Genomic DNA, 21588 nt, shown 5'->3' on the forward strand with positions numbered 1-21588 from the left:
AAGTCTAATGTGGTGCAGGTATAAGTTGTACACAGAGAAGACCCATTTCTAGCTATTTTTGTTGTGGTAGCTCTGGGACTGAGTCAGCCAGAAGTCAAGAGATTGAATATCTGACTGTGACTTTCAATCAAGTTGAGGGATCCACCAAAGGAAAGTACAGCTAAAAACAAACAAACAAAACAAAAAAAAAAACCCCAAAAAACCCAACAATAAAAAATATTTCTTTGAGGATAGAAAATAAAAACTTTGCTTTTACCTTAATTATTCAGATGAAAGCAAAAGTTTGGAGTTCACTTGATTTGAAGAGCTACTTTAAAATTGCTGGCAATAACTAGTGTTCACATGTAAGGGGCTTTAAAACAATTTTTTTGTTTGTTTGTTTGTTGAGTTACAATGGACACAAAACAAATTGCATGTATTTAAAGCATATCATGGTAAATTGTGATGAATATCTACTCCCATGAAATCACATAATTAAGATAATGAATATATTAATCTCCATTTAAATTATAGATAAGTTGTAAACATTTTTATCTTTAAATTAATATGGGATAAAATATTTTTTGCAGATAGTTTTATTAATTTAAATACATGTATAGATTCATGTAACTACCAAATAATCAGGATACAGATCTTTCCAATATTCCAAAAGTCTGTCCTTATATACTTTCCTTTCTTCACCATTAATCCCTGGCAGTCATTTATCTGTTCTTTATCTTTGTAGTTTTTTCTTTACTGGAATGTGTCATATAGATGGGATCCTATTTAGGTCTAAGCTTCAGTTATTCAGCATAATGCCTTTGATATCCATCCCAGTTGTTACAGATTGTCAAAAGTTTGTTTCTTCTCTCTATATTCATTTTCTTTTTTGGCTGAGTTGTATTCTATTGTAGTTCTTTTATTCATTCTTCCGTTGAAGAACAATTTGCATTGTTCCTATGTTTTAGTAACTTTGAATAGAACTACTATCAGCATTCGTGTGAGGGGCTTTGTATAAATAGGTAAGTTTCTTTTTAGATTATTTTATGCTTTGTTTCATAAATAATATGGTATGAAAACTAAAACTGTCAGCCTATAAAAGATGGAGGGGTTCCAGATGAATTCTTAGATGTGCCCTTTCAACAAGAGGACCCCACTTTAGCCCATCATCGGTAGCCAGTTTAGTTCCATCTACCATGACCTTATTTCTAGTTTTCTAGATAAAAAAATTCCCCTGGAAATTAAAAAGTGTCTTGGTGCTATAGCAGGATCCTGTTGCCTTTGTTTTGATGTGTTATTTGGCATATCTTGAGTAGATACATGTGTCAGAGAGAATAGCTTCACACATCTAAAAACCAAGAACATTTTTGTTTTAGTTAGTGAAAGATAAGAGTTGATGAAGCTAAAATTGTGCATTGGTAAGAACTAAAGGAGAGAATTGGAAGAATACCCTATCAATAATGGACAGAATTGGGAAGACCTATTATGTATTGTTATTGGAATCTTGCAGTTCTTCAGATTTATTACTAATTCCTTTATTTAATCCTTAAATTCAGTAAATAAATGTGCCATGTACTGTAATAAGCATATCTTTTTCACAATATTTTTTATTATACTACCACATTATTAATATGTTATTGAAACATTTTTTAAACAGGAGCCAATTTTACAGCTCGATCCAGGTCATTTGCTGTCTTGCCTGTGACTAGAAGGGAGAAGTTGACCATCATCCTGGCTGTTTCTGTGAGCTCCGTGGTCTCGTGGCTGGCTCTGAGCTGTCTGGTGTGCTGTTGGTTTAAGAAAAACAAAAGCTATAGAAGTACATGATTTTTTTTTTTTGGAATGAAAATTTCTGGAAAAAAATATTATCAACATGTGTGACATATTAATGATTCTTTTTCTTCCCCCAAGGCCAAATTTTATAAGCTTTCTACAACATAAAAAACTACATGACACCAAATTGTTCAATTAATGCAGTAGAAAAAAGGATTGCTGAATCTTAAGTAATAATTTCAATACTAATAAAAACTCATATTTACAGAATGCTCACTCTGGACCAGATTCCAAATACTCTAGATAAATTAATTTATTTAATATCCACAACAATCCAATGAAGTGAATACTAAATATTGTGCCTACATTATGGTGTGGAGAATAAGACACACAAAGGTCTCACAACCACAAGGAAGCTGGGCAGTTTGGCTCCAAATCCCATTCTATGAAGTGCTATGCTTCACTGTCAGGTGACCTTCCAAAAGGTGAATTGGAGAATCAAGGGAAAATAGCCTCTTCTCTTTTAAAAGAGGGAAAAGGTACTTTGTGTTGTTTTCTCTAAAGCATAGAAGTTAAGTATATTAAAAATTTTCCCAGAAGCAAAATATAATTTTTTTTTCGGGTCTGGAGACACGGATTCACTAAGGAAAAGAAGTTTTGTGAATGAGGCGTCTTTCTTCCTTTCTACTTCGTCTTTCCTGTGCAGGAGAGAGGGAGGCAGATTAAGCATTGGGAAATTCCTTATCCATTCATACCCCTTCCCTGGGTCAGACCATCAAATGAATGGAAGAAACACTTGTGTTACTAGGATTTCCTACAAAGCCAAATTTATAAGCAAGAGTGACTATAAGAAGAGGCAAAATGAGGAGAGGCAAAGAGAAAGAGTGAAAATAAAGAAGAGAAAGAGGAAGTAGGAGGGTCCTGCTGCGGTGAATTGCCGGAAGGGATGCTGCACTAGAGACCCACTTCAAGTTAGAAGTTTAAACAAAATGTTTTTAAATGCACTTATTAATTTATTTTAAAATAACAATAATGTAACATTACATGTAAATATGGCATTTTTATTTTAAAATGTGTTTTCAAAAATATATAGTAAAAAGGGTGGCATTTTTACAAAACTCAGGCAGTTAGTTCTCTTAGCAATTTCTAGATTCAACCTGTTGAAATGTATTTTTGTTTGTTTGTTTATTTGCTTTGTCTTTGAGACAGAGTCTTACTCTGTCGCTCTGGATAGAGTGCCATGGAGTCCTAGCTCATAATAACCTCAACTTCTTGGGCTTGAGCAATCCTCTTGCCTCAGCCTCCTGATTAACTGGGACTACAGGACTACTATACCACTATACCTGGCTAGTTTTTCTATTTTTAGTAGTGATGGGATTTCTTTCTTATGCAGGCTGGTCTTTTTTTTTTTTTTATTGTTAAATCATAGCTGTGTACATTAGTGCAATCAAGGGGTACAATGTGCTGGTTTCATATACAATCTGAAATATTCTCGTCAGATTGTTCAACGTAGCCTTCATGGCATTTTCTTAGTTATTGTATGTAGACATTTGTATTCTGCATTTAGTAAGTTTTGCCTGTTCCCATTCTAACATGCACTGTAGGTGTGGCCCCACCCATTACCCTCCCTCCACCCTAACCTCCCCACTCCCTTCCCCTTCTTTGGCCCTTTCCTCATAGTCTTGTGCTATAGTTGGGTTATAGCCTTCATGTGAAAGCTATAATTTAGCTTCATAGTAGGGCTGAGTACATTGGATACTTTTTCTTTCATTCCTGAGATACTTTGCTAAGAAGAATATGTTCCAGCTCCATCCATGTAAACATGAAAGAGGTAAAGTCTCCATCTTTCTTTAAGGCTGCATGGTATTCCATGTTATACATGTACCACAATTTGCTAGTCCATTCATGGGTCGATGGGCACTTGGGCTTCTTCCATGACTTAGCGACTATGAGTTGGGCTGCAATAAACATTCTGGTACAGATGTCTTCATTATATTGTGATTTTTGGTCTTCTGGGTATAAACCTAGTAAAGGAATTATAGGCTCAAAAGGCAGGTCTATTTTTAGGTCTCTAAGTGTTCTCCAAACGTCCTTCCAGAAGGAACATATTAGTGTGCATAAGTGTGCCCTTTTCTTCACATCCATGCCAACATCTCTGGTTTGGGGATTTTGTTATGTGGGCTACTCTTACTGGGGTTAGGTGATATCTCAAAGTAGTTTTGATTTGCATTTATCTGATGATTAAGGATGATGAGCTTTTTTTTCATGTGTTTGTACATTGTGCGTCTGTCTTCTTTAGAGAAGTTTCTCTTCAAGTCCCCTGCCCACCCTGAGATGGGATCACATGTTCTTTTCTTGCTAATACGTTTGAGCTCTCTGTGGATTCTGGTTATTAGACCTTTATTGGAGGTATAACCTGCAAATATTTTCTTCCATTCTGAGGGCTGTTTGGTTGCTTTACTTACTATGTTCTTGGCTGTGCAGAAGCTTTTTAGTTTGATCAGGTCCCAGTAGTGTATTTTTGATACTGTTTCAATTCCCTGGGGAGTCCTCCTCATAAAATATTCACCCAGGCCGGTTCCTTCAAGAGTTTTCCCTGTACTTTCTTCAATATAGTTTCATGTCTTAAGTTTAAATCTTTTATCCAGTAAGAGTCTATCTTAGTTAATGGTGAAAGGTGTGCATCCAGTTTCAATCTACAGGTTGCCAGCGAGTTCACCCAGCACCATTTGTTAAATAGGGAATCTTTTAACCACTGAATGTTTTTAATTGACTTGTCAAAGATCAAATAACGTTAAGTAGCTGGATTCATCTCTTGGTTCTCTATTCTGTTCCAGACATCTACTTCTCTGTTTTTGTGCCAATACCATGCTGTTTTGATCACTATGGATTTATAGTACAGTCTCAGGTCTGGTAGCGTGATTCCTCCTGCTGTGTTTTTATTGCTGAGTAATGTTTTGGCTATTTGAGTTTTTTTCTGATTCCATATAAAATGAAGTATTATTTTTTTTCAAGATCTTTAAAGTATGACAGTGGAGCTTTCATAGGGATTGCATTAAAATTGTATATTGCTTTGGGTAGTATGGACATTTTAACAATGTTGATTCTTCCCAGCCATGAGCATGGTATGTTTTTCCATTTGTTAACATTTTCAACTATTTCTTTTCTTGAAGTTTCATAGTTCTCCATGTAGAACTTTGTTCTTTCTTTCACGTCTTTTGTTAAGTATTCTCCCAAATATTTCATCTTCTTTGGCACTATTGTGAAAGGAATAGAGTCCTTGACTGTTATTTCGGCTTGGTTATTGTTGGTATATATAAAGGCTACAGATTTATGGGTGTTGATTTTGTAGCCTGAGACACTGCTGTATTCCTTGATCACTTCTAAAAGTTTTGTAGTAGAATCCCTAGTGTTTTCCAGATATACGATCATATCATCTGTGAAGAGTGAAAGTTTGATCTCTTCTGACCCTACACGGATACCCTTGATCACCTTTTCTTCCCTAATTGCAATGGCTAAAACTTCCATTACAATGTTAAAGAGCAATGGCAACAATGGGCAACCTTGCCTGGTTCCTGATCTAAGTGGAAATGATTTCAATTTAACTCCATTTAAAACGATATTGGCTGTGGTTTTGCTGTAGATGGCCTCTATTAGTTTAAGAAATGTCCCTTCTATACCAATTTTCTTAAGTGCTCTGATCATGAAGGGATGCTGGATATTATCAAAAGCTTTTTCTGCATCAATTGAGAGAATCATATGGTCCTTATTTTTTAGTTTGTTTATGTGCTGAATTACATTTATAGATTTACATATATTGAACCAGCCTTGAGACCCTGGGATAAATCCCACTTGGTAGTGGTGTATGATTTTTTTGATGTGTTGTTGGATTCTGTTTGTTAGGATCTTATTGAGTATTTTAGCATCAATATTCTTTAGTGATATTGTTCTATAATTTTCTTTTCTTGTTGGGTCTTTCCCTGGTTTTGGGATCAAGGTGATGTTTGCTTTGTAGAGTGTGTTGGGTAATATGCCTTGTTTTTCTATTTTTTGGAAGAGGTTTAGTAATATAGGTACTAGTTCTTCTTTAAAGGTTTGGTAGAATTCTGATGTAAAGCCATCTTGTCCTGGGCTTTTCTTTTTAGGGAGATTTTGTATAGTTGATGCTATTTCAGGACTTGATATAGGCCTGTTCAACATTTCCACTTCATTCTGGCTCAGTCTTGGTAGGTGGTATACTTCCAGGTATTGGTCTATTTCTTTCAGATTTTCATATTTCTGAGAGTAGAGTTTCTTGTAGTATTCATTAAGGATTTTTTGAATTTCTGAGGTGTCTGTTGTTATTTCATTGTTACCATTTCTGATTAATGAAATTAGAGATTTTACTCTTTTTTTCCTGGTTAGGGTGTGAGTCACCATGACTGGCAAATGTATTCTTTTAAATAAAGTATATGAAGAAACTCTAGCCTCATGCAAATATATAGTAGAAGAGGAAAGGGTATTTTTTATTTTTTTTTTTAATTGTTGGGAATTCATTGAGGGTACAATAAGCCAGGTTACACTGATTGCAATTGTTAGGTAAAGTCCCTCTTGCAGTCTTGTCTTGCCCCCATAAAGTGTGCATTTTTAGATAATTGTGGATGTTCTGGTTTGATACTGCACCCAAATTTGACAAGAAGCCTTACTTATAGTTCCATCTCAATGTCCATTATGTACTTAGTTACATGAAAATCCTCTTGTCTTATATTTTGAATGAAGCTTTTCCTGATGCATGATTTTAAAACATTATACTTCTACCATTTAGAAAATGTTATTTCATTGAATTATTTAGATCGTTTAAATGTTGACATATTTCATTCTACAATGCAAAAATTAGAATTAGTTAATATCAATGCAAATCTTTAAGAATAAAAATTATGTGAAGTTCATGGTAGTTGACATATGTTTTCCAGAATTCTGTTTCCTATGAAAGCTTGAATTTTGTTAATGAAACAAATACCATAGCTTGTTTCTTTTTTAAAAGCTCACTTTATTTATTTAAAAAAGGCCAAATAACAGAGTTTGAATAGCCACAATTTATCTCTCATTTTTTCAAGAAAAAAATAAACATATTGCATGAAGAAAGCATGTAGTTCAGCTCAAAGCATGTAGTTCAGCTCAATAGCAAAATTGATTTTTCTTGAAAAAATTGTGATATAAATGTTTGATGAAATTAATTCTTTTTCCTCTCCATCAAAGACATTCTTTTTTCTTTGATTTATTTTTTTATGAAGTCTTGTGCACATAGATCATAAATACACTTATGGCAATTTCAGTGTGTTGATTATTTGTACAAATTATAGTGTTTACATTATACTAATCAATATAGCTTTCGCCTCATTTATCCTATTATAACATTAGGACATTAGTGTTCTACACATGATAGATCCAACTTGTACTTGCAATGTGCTCCATAGTTGTGGTCCCTCTGCTATCCCTCCCATCCTCTCCCCATCCCTCCCCCTCCCCTTTCTTAAGTGAAATAGGCTTTTCCATCTTCCTGTTATTGGTCTTTTGGATTTGTTTTGTTTTACTGTGATTTTATCCTGAAGGGAGGATACACTCTGAGATAAAATCACAGTAAAACAAACCAAAACAAACCATTTTTCACACCTGTGCAAAAATATCTGCTTCCTCCCCCTTAACTATTTTCTTTCATTATTTCATAGTATACATTAAATTTATTTATCATCTGCCATTTAAACTAGAACAAAAGCTGTATGAGGGCAAGGTCCAAATCTTTTTTACCACTATCTTCCCAGTGCTTAGAACAGTGTCTGACATGTAAACATATTTTTGATTAATACATACATTGAGTAAATGAATGGGAGATGAAGTAATCTCTTCCGCTAGAGGTGTGTTGAAGATAGAAAGTTTTTAATCAAAAGTACACATCTGCTTGAGTTCTGTGAATTGTACCAATCTCAACTTCAATGTTTTGATAATCATACTATTCTTACACATGTTATTCACAACAGAGGAGGCTGGAAGAAAGGGCCGTTTCTTGGTAGCTTCCTGTGAATCAATAATTATTTTAGAACAAAGGGTTAAAAAAGCATTAATTAAAGTCTGTTACTGACTAATCTTCTCTGTCCAATAAGAATATAACATGAGCCACAAATGCAGGATATATATGTAATATTCTACAGCTATATATCAAAAATATTATTTCAACATTCAATGAATATAAAAACAATAGCTATTTTACATTTTTCAAAATCAGGTGCGTATATTATACCTACAGTCCATTTCAACTGGCACTAGTCACATTTTAAGTGTTCAGTAGTCACATGTGGCTGCTGCTCTGTAGAACAATAATTTTAAACTATAAATTTGGTGGAAGGTAGATGGGATTCCATGTCATTATTTCTTAAACTTGGAATATATTATATGCATTCTACTGTATTTATATGGCAATTGTGGGGGAGGGGCATACAAGGGACACACCTTAATGCTTAGACCCCACTTACAAATGAAAAAATTTTTTTTTCTGAAAAAAAACAAAGAAACCTCTTTTGTTCTCGTTAACACAGAAACAAAACCTGAAGAGATTTCTGACTCCCAGACTAATGATCAAAAGGATCATATCCACATCACGTCCAAACGCAGAGGATCCCAAGTAGGGACTGAAAAAGAAGAGGCTGTGGTGAGAGAAGGTGAGTGGGGATGGTGAGATGATGCCCACGGAAGAGAGCCCCAGGTGCAATGGGCCTCCCTCTGCCCCTGGCTGGCAGTTTCAGAAGCAATATAGTTTCTCTCTCCTTCTTTAGTCTTTGCTATTTTTTCTCATATCAATTATACGGCAGCACAGGAACACAGGACCCTAGCTGATTCACTAAGCCATTTGCCAGTTATTTGAACTGACATTTATATATTTTTTCTTAGTGGAAAATTATTAGTTTAACATTTGAGTTTATTACATAGAGAAAGGGGGGAAACCAGAGTATAAGCATGTAATCTTTCCCTTAGCTATTGCAAAGCTGCCAATTTGGCAACATTATTGAACACGAGGAAAAAGAAGAATGTAGTTGCCAAATACCAACTATGCAAATTAGATTGAATACAGAATCCTCAAAAAATGGCTCAGCTTTATCAAGCTCTGCTTTGTTGTTTAGTTGTGCTTTTAGCAAAAAGTATTATTTACCTACGTGATGGAATAGGTCAGATGATTTTACTTATTGTATTATTAAATTGCCATTAGAACTAGAGCCAAGACGAGAAAAGATAAGCATTTGCCTGGAACCACTGCTTTGCCCTTGTGCTGCTAGGAATGCCAGAGGTAGAAAGACTGGACAGAGAACAACGTGGTTGGCCAAGTATGGAGACGATATATGAAAAATATTCATATAATTTCCATGGCTCTGAAACATGTTAAAACATATGCTCTAAAGAGAAGAATATTTCTATTTTTTTAAAGTAAGAACCAAAGATCATGTTTTCTATTTGAAAAGGAATGCCAGTTCTCCTGTTTCTGAGTGCTTGTTTAACCAGAAAATAGCAGTCAAGGTTGTTCTGCTCCTAAGCAGCAGAATGAGCTCTTGCATGTCCGTGTGTCTGTGTGTGTGTATGTGCCTATGTGAGAGTATATGTGTGTATCTGTTTGTTTGCCTATTTGTATTTTTTTCCCATGGAGGAAATACAGATTAAAAAAAAATTTTATTTCCAGTACATTAGCCAGTCATGCTCCAGCTCCTGAACCTGCACCAAAAGGTGGGGGTGGTGGGGAAATGAATGGAGACAGAGAGAAGGGTGTGGGAACTATTTCCAGGCTCCATCTAGGGCATTTTGATTCTGTTTCCAGCAGACTCTGTCCATATTATTTCATGTTGACTCAGGAAAGTTGTTTGACGACTGCCATCTGATTTTAGCACTTCGTATTCTGCTGCATTCTTCCGAGAAGACCAGGAGTGATGCTAATCTCTCCTCTAATCTAATATGGCCATCTCCATGAATCTCAGTTGCCCCACTTCAATTAACTACATTAAGCAGTCCATGATGCCTGAGTGTTTTATTAAGGGACATTTTTTATGTGGTGGCTTATTAATAAATCATCAGGAATGAGATGAGGGACAGAGTTTCGGAGAAGAGTTTAGATCGAAGAGATAGGAGTATCAAAGAGAACATTTTATTAGGACATCCATATTAAAAAAAGGAAGATGTGATATCTGGATCTTCCCCGGAGAATCATAGCAGATCTGCTTCTTTATCTCTTAAGTGTTGTCCAAATCTTAAGAACATTCTATCAAAGTCAAATAATGAAACCTCTCCTACTTTTTTTTTTAATTATCAGGTATGAAACCCCAAATTATTGCTAGATTTAACAAAATTTGGTCTTATTACATTAATTCCATGGCCCTTTAATTTCTCCTTTCCCTCTGTGTTTTCAGCTTTCAATATTTGATGATAAAGTGGCTGCCTCTTTTATCAGCACTTTAGCCTCACTGAGCACTATCATAGCACTTAAGATTATTGATCTGGTGGCAGGGAGCTTCTAGATTTAAATTGTAAATTCACCATATTCCAGCTTTCACCACGAATTGCATGGGTGCATTAACGGCGCTAGGGAGTTGCAATGAGAGACGAAGTGAATAAAGTATATATCCCATCTATTTCACTGTTGCCAGGGATTTTGACTTGCAGAGCCATCTAAACCATCTCTTAAAATTCATGTCTGCTCATATCGCTCTGCTATTTATAAGATTAGATGAATTCCCATTGTCAATTGGGGAGACAGGAGAATACAACAATTAAAAGCATGGAACCCAGGAATTAGACCGTGGTTTTAAATCTGACTCCTCAGTTAGCCAATTTTGTGGCCTCAAGCAAGGAAACTAATCTCTGTGTGCCGTTTAGTTTTCTCATCAGTAAACCTGCTATAATAATGCTGCCCATACATCTGGCTGTTATACAGATGAAGGGAATTAATATCAGTGAAAAGCACAGAAAAATTCCTCTTTGCATATTACATTATTATAGGGGTTTTAAAGTCACTATTTAAGACTTAAAGCCATCTAAGGCTTGACTCTATCCAATATTTCTAATTTTATTTTGGGTTTTCATCCTTACTTTGGGTTGTACCCCATTCATCACACTACTCACTCACCCGGGGACTTATCTAACATCTTCACGCTCATTCATTTGCACAGTTTCTGCCAACTAGATTACTCTGCGTTCACTCGCTTAAACCTGCTCAAAGGACATTATTTCATTCTTATCTACACTGGAGACTAAAAGGGAAGAGTGGAAGGAAGGTGAGGGATAAAAAGTTACTTATTGGTACCATGTATACTAATTCTTCAAGGGACAAGTAAGTAAGCAGTCCCTGAGATGCATTTTTTCTTAAGATTGTTTGCAACACAGAGAAATGATAAACATTTGAGGTGATGGATATGCTTATTACTCAGTATCGATCATTTTAGGTTATATACATGTAGTAAAACATCATTTTGCGTCTCATAAATATGTCTAATTTTTATGTGTCAAGTAAAAATTTTTTTTCAAAAACTTTCTGTAGTAGTTCCCTCCTCAATCAAAATGAGTGTTTTCCTTATTGGGATCAAAGATTATTAAAAGTGTGCCTCTATATTAGCACTTACGGTCTTTGGAATTCATTGTATAGATGATTTTCTATTCCCACAGGCCAGTGGTTCTCAAGCAGAGTGATTTTTGTCCTCCAGGTGGGTGACTAGTCTCATCCTAGTTTTCCTAGAATGGTCTCAGTTTTGAAAATGAAAGACTCACACCCCAGGAATTCCCCTAGCCCCAGTTAATCTGGGACAGTGGATCACACTACTTCCAGAAGACATTTATTTTGTAATGTCTGGAGACATTAGTATTGCCACAACTTTGGAGAGTGGGAATAGAGATCAGGGATGGTGTAAACATCTTACAATACACAAAGGCTCCCCCACACCAAAGATCAGCAGGCTCAGAGTGTCAAGAATGCCCAGGATGGGAAATCCTGGCAGAAGCTATTATTCATCTTTCTAACATTTAGGTAAGAGTCTGCTGCAATGACTTAAAGAATGCAATTAGATTTTATCTTCCAATAAATATTATATAAGTACTTATTTGTCTTCTGATGTTTATTTAGCATATCATGACCTTTCCATATACTTACAAAGAGATGATAACTTGCCCTCTGTCCTTTATGGATTTTCAATATGGTTGGGACACAAAAATAATATTTTTGGAAAATTAGAGAACAATTTCAGGCAAAAAGCAACTAAATGTAATCACAACAAACAATGTATATTTAAGAATTTAAGTATGGGAGAGAATGCTACAGGAGAGAAAAAACATCATTGCCTAAGTTACACATTAGCTGCTCTGACTTCTAAATCTTAGCATGCTGTTTCAAATCCCATTTGCTAAGGGTTTGGTTGTCCAGTTTGCACAAACTCAGGTTCATAGAAATGCCAGGAATGAAAGCTTGCTTTGCCCTGTCAAAGCTCAATTTTGTATCCCTCTTTCCCAACTACTTTTTTTCCCCTCCTAAACTGGTTAATAGCCCCCAGGCTTCCATAGACACCTCAAAGTTATCTTCGACTCTTAAAGATAACTTTGTCCACCTTGTCCTCTTGCTTGGCAACTTTTATCCATTTGCGTCTGTTTTTTCCTCCCTGCCCCTCTACACTCCATTTCACAGATATGTGTTCATTTCAGTCTTATTTAGTACACTTCTTCTTTTTTTTTTGAGCCGTGGCATCACAGGTCACAGCAACCTCAAATTCTTAGGCGTAAGTGATTCTCTTGCCTCAGCCTCCCAAATAGCTGGGACTACAAGTGCCCACCACAACGCCTGGCTATTTGTTGTTGTTGTTGTTGTTGTTGCAGTTGTCATTGTTGTTTTTTGGTTAGCCCGGGCTGGGTTCAAACCCACCAGCCTTGGTGTATGTAGTCAGCGCCCTACCCACAGAGTATGGGCGCAGCCAACTACACTTCTTGCGTACTTCTCCATTCTTTATCTCTTTTCCCTCTAGGATAGTAATCCCCATATACAATATAGACCTCCCGATATCAAAATTTCCTTATCTCATGTATCCACATATCCAGAGTCTCCCATTCATTCTGATTCAGATTAAATACTTATTCTCTTTTTCAAATTCTCTGATCTAGAGGAGTAGTTCTCTTCTCAACTTTTGTAACATTCCCCTCTTGATCACCTAACAATTTTTATATGTAATACAGTTGTTTGCCTTCATCTTATTTAGATTTTTGGTATAAATTCTGTGTCTGTTACAATCCCAGCAGCATTTGTACCATGAGGATGTGGGATAACTACTACTGAGTGAATGCGGATGATAAGAATGAAGTGGGTCCCCCTCGTTTCCACTCCCTCCTTCTAGTGATTCTTATAACTGCTGGAAAAAAGAGACCCTGTACTCCTTCTAAAAAAAGATGTAGAAAGTTTGTCCAGGTTCACAAAATTAACAACAGGATGATGACTGCAAGTCTTTTGCATCCTAACAATGGTGAGAAATGTGACTTGTTGCTTCCAGGCAATGCTTTCTGCTGGCTGCTTTAGCTTCCTTTCCAGTTTCTTTGCCACCACCTTTGTCTCTGCAGGAAAGCCACTACTCCCGACCTCAGTGCTACCTTCTCCAACCCATGCACTGATCTTTGGCTACTGTTCACTTTTTTTTTGCACCCAATGTTGGAAGTGGAAAACTGAAATTGTGAAAGAGTCTGGCTATTAGGCCTATCACACTGTGGGACTATGAACATCAACCTCAAGGATTTCTTATTTTTAGCAACCTAGATACCTATTGACTGTTTATGGTGTGTTTTGTGAAAAATAAAATAGATTATCCATTAACCATTTATAAGTACAAATCCATAAGAATTACAAGAAGAAGGGAGGAGAAGGACAGCCTTGGTTGTTTGAAAGCAGGGAAGAGCAGAATAGCTGAAGATCAGAAATTGTCTCAAGTTCCCAGGAAAGTAGAACCACGGGAAATAACATGTCCAAATTATATAAGAAATAATATCTGAACATCTCCTCCTTTAAAAGCATGAATGGCATATAGCACTTATTTCGTAAGAAAACTTTAAAAAAGTCAGGAATAAGAACATGTCTATTAAATAACATGAAGAGGTCCAATGCAATTTACAAACAAGATCCAATATCATACTCAATAATGAAATATTAGTGGAATTCCTATTCAAGTGAGGACTGAACACATGCTTATTCTTATCATAAATGTATAAAATATATTTTGGAATCCTAAGAAATGCAGCCAGATACACACATAAGATAAAATTAAGAGGAAATGTTGGATATGTTTTAAGATAATGTAATTTTTGAGCATAACTTAAAAGATTCAACCATTAACTGCTATAATTGTTAAATAACTTGAGTAACTTACTCAAATATAATAACAATCTAAATAATATTTTGTAAGTCAATGGCAAATAGTTATAAAACATGATGAAATATATGATAATAACCAAAGGATATGCTGTGTTGCAAAAAGTCTTAATAAGAGATGTATTTAAAAAATATATCAGATGTATTTAAAAAATAAACTATATTTCATTAAATAGTCTACAAAAAGACTTGAATTTATAAGGAATTATAACATGTTTTTAATTAGATTGGCTAATATTGTAAAGACTTCAGCTATTCCTGAATAAATGGATTTAATGCACTTCCAATTTTTTTATAGTTTAGAATAACATAAGATGATTCTAACATTCATCAGAAAATACAGAGCAATGACACAAAGCTAATTTTCTAAGAAAAATACATTTTGTGGTGGTAGAAATATGAAACTCTACCAGGGAATTATTTATGTTTCTCTTCTTAAGAAAATGACATTCAGTTATTAGAATAGACAGGCACATTAGTAGAAATAGTCACAGTTAGATAAACTCATAGATGTTTTATTATATATATATGTAGGTATAAATATAGATATTTTATAGACATGTAAACTGAAAAAAGTAGAAATAAAAATAAAGGAAAATAGTCTATAATAGTCTAGTAAATTTGACTATTTAGAACATTTTTTAATGTATATTCACATTTTGAAAAACACATCAAAGTAAATTACAAATAATTTAATGAGTTAAATTAGGTTTAGTAAAACATATATGTTGCTAGAGTATCACCAAAACAATAAAATGGAGATTGCCTACGATATAATATGAGACTAAAGACAATTTTCCTTCTCTGTAGCATTTTCTGATTTTTATGCCTCTTAATTTATCATATATTGCTTACTAGAAAATGGATAATTTCTTCACTTAAAGGAACACACAATCTAGACAGGACATAGGAAATAGCATTTATTAACTATTGCATATGCATTCTCCAAAATGTATAAATGCAAAACAAATGAGGAACCAAGGTGACATGTGTTCTTTCTATTGGCTGATCATGTGTACATCTCTCTACTTCAACCTAGTTTTACCTCAAAGATCCAGGCAATTATATCAGGCCTTCGGTACTCAATCCAGCTAACAACCCAATTGCTGAATGCTACATGTGGATCTGGGCTGAGAAAATATGAACAGAGTTGGGGGAGGCAGGAAGAAAGGGGTGATTCATTGCTAACATTGTCATTGCAAAAGAAGCCATTGACTAGCACCCACACAAATTTTAAAAATCACTGCCACAGCTTATATTTGTTGCTCAAGAAAGTTTTGGAAGTCAAGAAAGGTTAAGGTTAGCTAAGAAAGGTATAACTCACTATACGTGGACCTACAAAGACCCCAAACCAGGATGTCCCACTTTCTGTAGAGAAGGTACATATGTTCCCCATACTTTGCCCCACTTTCCCTAAAACTTTGTTAAATCCGTCAGTGGGACTCCATTTGGCATGGAGGGACAATTTAAAATCCCATCTTTCCATTTTAATGGGGACTCATCAACAAGGCGGAGGTGGAATGGAGGCATTCCAATTCATGTGTTTTGATACTCACTATCCCTCTTTCCCTAAAACCCAAACATTCAGCTGAATGCCTTAGGACACATATCTGCTATAAATTCATTTTTTATCTAATTTGTCTGAGATCTAAGCTTCCTGTGGAGGTCCGAGATCAAAGGATTTGATTCCTTCTGATGTCGGCGCTGACATATAATGTGTGCTGACTTAGTTCTGTCTATAACCTCTCAGTGGGAGGCAGCCAGCCTCCCTGGGCACCTTTACACAGTGAACTTTCATTTCAATGGGGAGTCTGTCAGGTATGTTGCTGATTGGAGCTGCCATGTAAATAATTCATGGGAGCTTTTTAAATGGTTTTGGGTCTGCAAAGGAAAACTAAGCTTGTGTTAGTCTTTTATGAATAGATGCAGACTTGCAGAACAAGGGGGAAATTTTTTCCAATGAAAGTCTCTCAAAAACAGGATAACAATATCTTCAGTGGATTGAGAACAGGTGACTTGCCGTGTTTGATTCCTCTTATATGAAGTGCTATTGGTTTTACCAAGGGATTAAAATTCAAAGCCTTTTTACCTTTTGAAATTTTGCTTCTACCTGACAATTTACTAGTCTTGTTCTTTAGTTATTTGCTGATCTTGATAAACTGTGTCTTTTCCTCCTGGTGGGAGCAGTAATTATGGAGATGATACCAGGCTCGGTGCGTGGCAGAGGACTGGGCATAATGAGCAGACAAGGTTGATGGCACAAAAAAGAATTCCTTCCCTGAGGGAACTCAGAGTCTTAGGAGGAAGATGAGACTGTCACACAAGGAAAGGTGACCAATAATAGAAGCTGCTGTACAGGTCAAATGAAAAACTCCAGTCAACAAGTATTGAGGCATAAATCAAAGTAGTTTGAGCTGTCAAGAAACATTTCTGGAAGGAGTTGCAGGTCCCATAGGAAAACTAAGTAACCTGAAAGTTCTCATAGCCCTAAGCCAGAGAATCATGGCAGAGCCACTCTGGGAACAATGACTGGAAAAGAAGAGAGAAGATACGAATAACTTGGGTTTATCATAATATTAATCAAAGCATCATGGAAATAGTATGAACAACATGATTACTTTATCTCATTTTACTGCTGCACAACAAAAGCATTTTACATATATTTATACTGTGTTATTACCTTCTCTCTTCCTCACCTCATTTCCATCCATTATTAGATTAAATTGAAGTAGGAAATTGATATTCTTCACCCCAGTGCTCTCTCTTAAGGGTATGATATGGACATGATTACTGTCCCTTAACACAAACCAGGGCAGCTTTTAATAAACTAAGAGAAAAGCATGTTGCATGGGTTAATAAATTAGCATCTACATTGCATATAAAAGAGCGGCTGATAAATTTGGTGATGAAATGTGAAAAAAACCAGGACAGTAAATGTAGATGACAATATTTCCACCTATGCCCTGCAGGTTTCAATCTTTTCTTTTACTGCAAGGCAGGTGAAGGATGACCTCCGCATGCATAACATACTTCCACACACATATCCAACTGAACGTGCTTCCTAGCTCCTCATCACTGTCTTTACCTACGCAGTATTGTAGGGTACCTAGATCATCTCTTTAGCTATGTTGTATTCTTTTGAGTTTATTTATTTATTTATTTATTTGAGACAGATTCTCACTCTGTCACCCTGGATAAATTGCTGTGTCATCATAGCTCACAACAATCTCATACTTTGGGCTTGAGCGATCCTCTTGCCTCAGCCTCCCAAGTAACTACAGGGGACTATAGGCACCCCTACCACAATGCCCAGCTACTTTTTTCTTTTTTTCTATTTTCTGTAGTGACAGGGTCTCACTCTTGTTCAGGCTGGTCTCCAACTCCTGAGCTCAAGCTACTCACCTCGACCTCCCAAAGTGTTAGGATTCTAAGTGTGAGCTACCACACCTGGACTTTTTGAGTTTATTTTTAATTCTGTTTACTATAAAAATAAAATGCAAGTGAAAGGTCAAGAGAAGAAAACAATTAAAACAAGATTGCCAAAATGCAATATTATACATTTTAGTAAATTGTTAAGTAGCACCTGAGCATAAAATAAAGTTGTACAGTGGAAGTCCAGAAACGGTCTGACAGGATGAAATTCACACAGTCAGTTGCCAGGAGAAAGAGAATGTGAACCCCAATTTTGCAACTTGAATCCAATGCGCCTTTTCCTTTGTACTATTATAAAATCATACGTGCACCACACATATATAGATGCTTATTCACATATTTATGTTATCTCTATATATGCTTATATTCATGTTGTTATAAAATCAAAGGTATTTACATTGTGCATTTGTCATAAAAGCTGAAGATTTAAATAAGACTTTTTTTTGTTCACATTTCTTTCTTTCTTTTTTTTTTTTTGCAGTTTTTGGCTGGGGCTAGGTTTGAACCCACCACCTCCGGCATATGGGGCCAGCACCCCACACCTTTGAGCCACAGGCACCGCCCTGATTTACATTTCTTAATCTAAGTAAGAGCTGGGCCCCCGGTGAAGCCTGATGGTGGTTTTCAGACTTTAGACTTGTGCTTATAATGAAAAATCTTTGTTGACTTATCAATATTATAAAAGTGCTTTTCTAGGAAGCATCATCAAACTTGTATTAGATTTTTTCGTATTGTATAATACAAATAAATTATATAATATTTTTATGAATTACAAATTGGGCATGGGATACTTTTTTAGTGCCTTTTGAAGGACAAATACATATCCAAAGATATTTGAAAATTGATAAGCTGATATAAATCAGTCTTTATTTGACAATATCTTGTCAGGAATACTAAATATGCCAATATGTGATTGGTTGATGGAGAGTTAAATCTATATTCTTCCCCTACTTATTTTCTTTACAGATGTGAGGATGGAGGTCATGCTGGGCAAGCCCCACCAGCTCCCCCACCAATCACGAAATGGGGTGTCCAGAAGGAAAGTCAGCCGCCACTCTGTCCCCGAAGTGGCTGCTGTCCCTGCTCCCAGTGTTACTGGCACCATGTCCCATGGGCACACCTGTGCTCCAGGCTCTCCTGCTCGGCAGACGAAGCAGCAGGAGACCAGGAACTGGAAGGAGGCCCAAGAACAGCTGCTCAGATACCAGCGGGCAGGTCACAGTCAGCTGCTGCTGCTATGCCCAGATCTCAGACAAGAGAGGCAGAAGCTGCCGGAACAGAGCCCACTGAGCAAGGAAAGTGGCAGCTCAAGGCTTTCCCAAGAGAAAAATGCCACCTGTGGGGGTGCTGAGGCCTTCTGCCTGCATTCAGTACACCCAGAAACTATCCAGGAGCAGCTGGGCTCAGGGACTAGTGTGGACATTTGGGCTGAACGGCAGAATGCTCAAACTATTTCTGGATAGGAAGTAAGGGAGGTGAGACCTGAGCTTCAGAGACAACTAATAAGGGAGAGTGTGGATTTTGCATCTCTTTTGCAACTTTAGGAAGGTGAAAACAATAATATAAATGCTTATGGACAGAAGAATATCTGAAATGTCTTTTGTTTTTACTTTTCTTTTTTTATTATTAAATCATACCTGTGTACATTAATGCGATCATGAGGCACCATACACTGTCCGATCATAGTCCAATGCCAGACGATTAACAGGTTCTCAAACACTTGTTAATTTTCTACTTACTTTTAACTTACCAGTTTATATTCTTGAATTTGCCACCTTAACAATAGTATAAGACTGATGTGTGCACCAGTAGGAGTTATTAAGTATTCTCTGGGATGATCATCCACAAGGGTATTTTTTTCTTTTCTTTTCTTTTTCTTTCTTTTTTAAGACAAGGTCTCCATCTGTCGCCCAGGCTGTAGTGCAGTGATGCATTACAGTGCACTGTTGCCTCAAAATCCCAATTCAGCCTCCTGACTAGATAGAATTACAGGTGCTCAGCTAATCTAAAAAAAAAATTGTAGAAACTACGTCTTGCTATATTGCTAAAGCTGGTCTCAAACTTCTGGCCTCCAGAAATTCTTCTGTCTAAGTCTCATAATGTGCTAGGATTATGGGCATCACCACCATGCCTGGCCAACTTTGGGCTCCTTTATAGAAGTGATTATGATAAGGTCTGGTAATAAATGGCCAACAAACATATGAAAAAATGATTATCCATAATCATCAGAGATATGCAAATCAAAACCACCCTGAGATATTACCTAACGCCAATAAGAATAGCCCACATCACAAAGTCCCAAAGCTTCAGATGCTGGTGCAGATGTGGAGAGAAGAGAAGACTTTTACACTATTGGTGGAACAGCAAACTAATACAGCCTCTATGGAAAGAAGTATGGAGCATCCTCAAAGAACTCAAAATAGACCTTCCATTTGATTCCAAAATCCCATTACTAGGTGTCTACCCAGAAGAAAAGGTCATTTTTTCATAAGGGAATTTGAACTGAATTGTTCATTTCAGCTCAATTTACAATCACCAAGATGTGGAATCAACCCAAGTGCCCATCAAACCATGAATGGATTAATAAACTGTGGTATATGTTTGTATACCATTGAATACTATTCAGCCATAAAAAGGTGGAGACTTTACATCTTTTGTATTAACCTGGATAGAGTTGGAGAACATTCTCTTTAGTAAATTATCACAAGAATGAAGAGCAAGTATCCAATGTATTCAATACTAACATGAAGCTAGTAGAACAAATATACTCCACACAAGAGAAAAACTCAATTTCATTCTTAAAGGAGAAGAGAGGGGGCTGAGAGGAAGGAGGAGGAAGAATTGGTGTACTCCCACTTAATGAACGCAATGTAAGGGTATATGGCACACCTCCTGGGTGAGGGGCACAACTACAACAGGGACCTTACCTAACAAATGCAAACATTGTAGTCTAATGGTTTGTACCCTCATAGTAATCTGAAATAAAGAAAAAAGAAAAGGTCTGATCAGCTATATTTCATTCTGCTGTGTTATAAAAAAACATTTCTTCATCTTGTAGAGACTTTTGGAGAACAGGAGAACACCCTGCTGCCTGATCTGTCAAAGCTTACTTACCTTTTAACTACAAGGCAACTTCCTGGTTTCTTTTTTTACAAGTAGATTTTATTTCATGGTTTAAATTTAGTCTGTTTGGGGAGCCCACAGTAGTGTAAGCACACCAAGTTTGCACCTCATGAGTATTCACACATGAAAATTGACATTCTCATGGGCTTTCCTGAGAGTTTAGTTAAGGCAAACTATGTAAAAATACTGAAGTTGGGAAAATAAATTGTGGACCACTGTTTTATTTTTCGGTGATTCTTTCTGTTATAAGCTGTGTCAAATTTACAACTGGGAGAGAACTGTATTGAAAGACCAGAGATAACCAAGTGGTCAACTGGATTATTAGCTAACTCATTTAGTAAAGAGCTGCTTTATGGAGAAAATAATGCATAAAGCTGCCCCACCAAAGGGAGGAGAGATTATCTCATGAGTAGCCTCTCTAAGCTGTGATAGGAGAGATATCTGTCATGGAGATCAGATCAATGGGTCAAATTATATTGATAAATTTGGTAATGGCAGTTTTATCTAATTCATAAATTTATACAGGGTTTATATCTGTTCAAACTGAATGACACTTTAAGCAGCTTGAGTGTGTCCTTTGCTCTGAGTCTAAAAGAACTTATACTCCAAGAGAATATAAAATGGCAAAAGCAAAGAGTAGAAATGAGAATTTTCAAAAAGGTTACTCTCAGATTTTCTTGAAATGTAAAGCAGGATTTTCCAGTCTCTAAAAAGGCTGTAAGAGGCTTTTCTGTGGTTGAGGTGGAACAGAGAAAGGAAATACACTTTTCTATTGCTGAATTTCAAATAATGATCCCCTGGAATTAGCCCCATGGGAGGTATAGCAGAAAACCTTTCTGTCTGCAGTCAATGAGAAAGTATTTGTCACCCTA

General features: G+C 36.2%; 1 protein-coding gene across 3 annotated transcripts in view; it reads left to right on the plus strand.

Annotated features, from left to right (window-relative positions):
• The window catches only part of PKHD1 (PKHD1 ciliary IPT domain containing fibrocystin/polyductin), a 497465-nt gene extending 476549 nt beyond the window's left edge, over positions 1-20916 (plus strand). For all 3 annotated transcript variants that reach the window (XM_053602538.1, XM_053602539.1, XM_053602540.1), the window contains 3 exons: positions 1637-1798; positions 8325-8447; positions 18560-20916. In XM_053602538.1, the coding sequence (XP_053458513.1) occupies positions 1637-1798; positions 8325-8447; positions 18560-19056 (782 nt within the window). In that variant the 3' untranslated portion in view covers positions 19057-20916. The remainder of the gene's footprint in view (positions 1-1636; positions 1799-8324; positions 8448-18559) is intronic.
• Positions 20917-21588: the final 672 nt, after the last annotated feature.

The sequence above is a fragment of the Nycticebus coucang genome, chromosome 9 (assembly GCF_027406575.1).
Source record: "Nycticebus coucang isolate mNycCou1 chromosome 9, mNycCou1.pri, whole genome shotgun sequence".
NCBI lineage: Eukaryota > Metazoa > Chordata > Mammalia > Primates > Lorisidae > Nycticebus > Nycticebus coucang.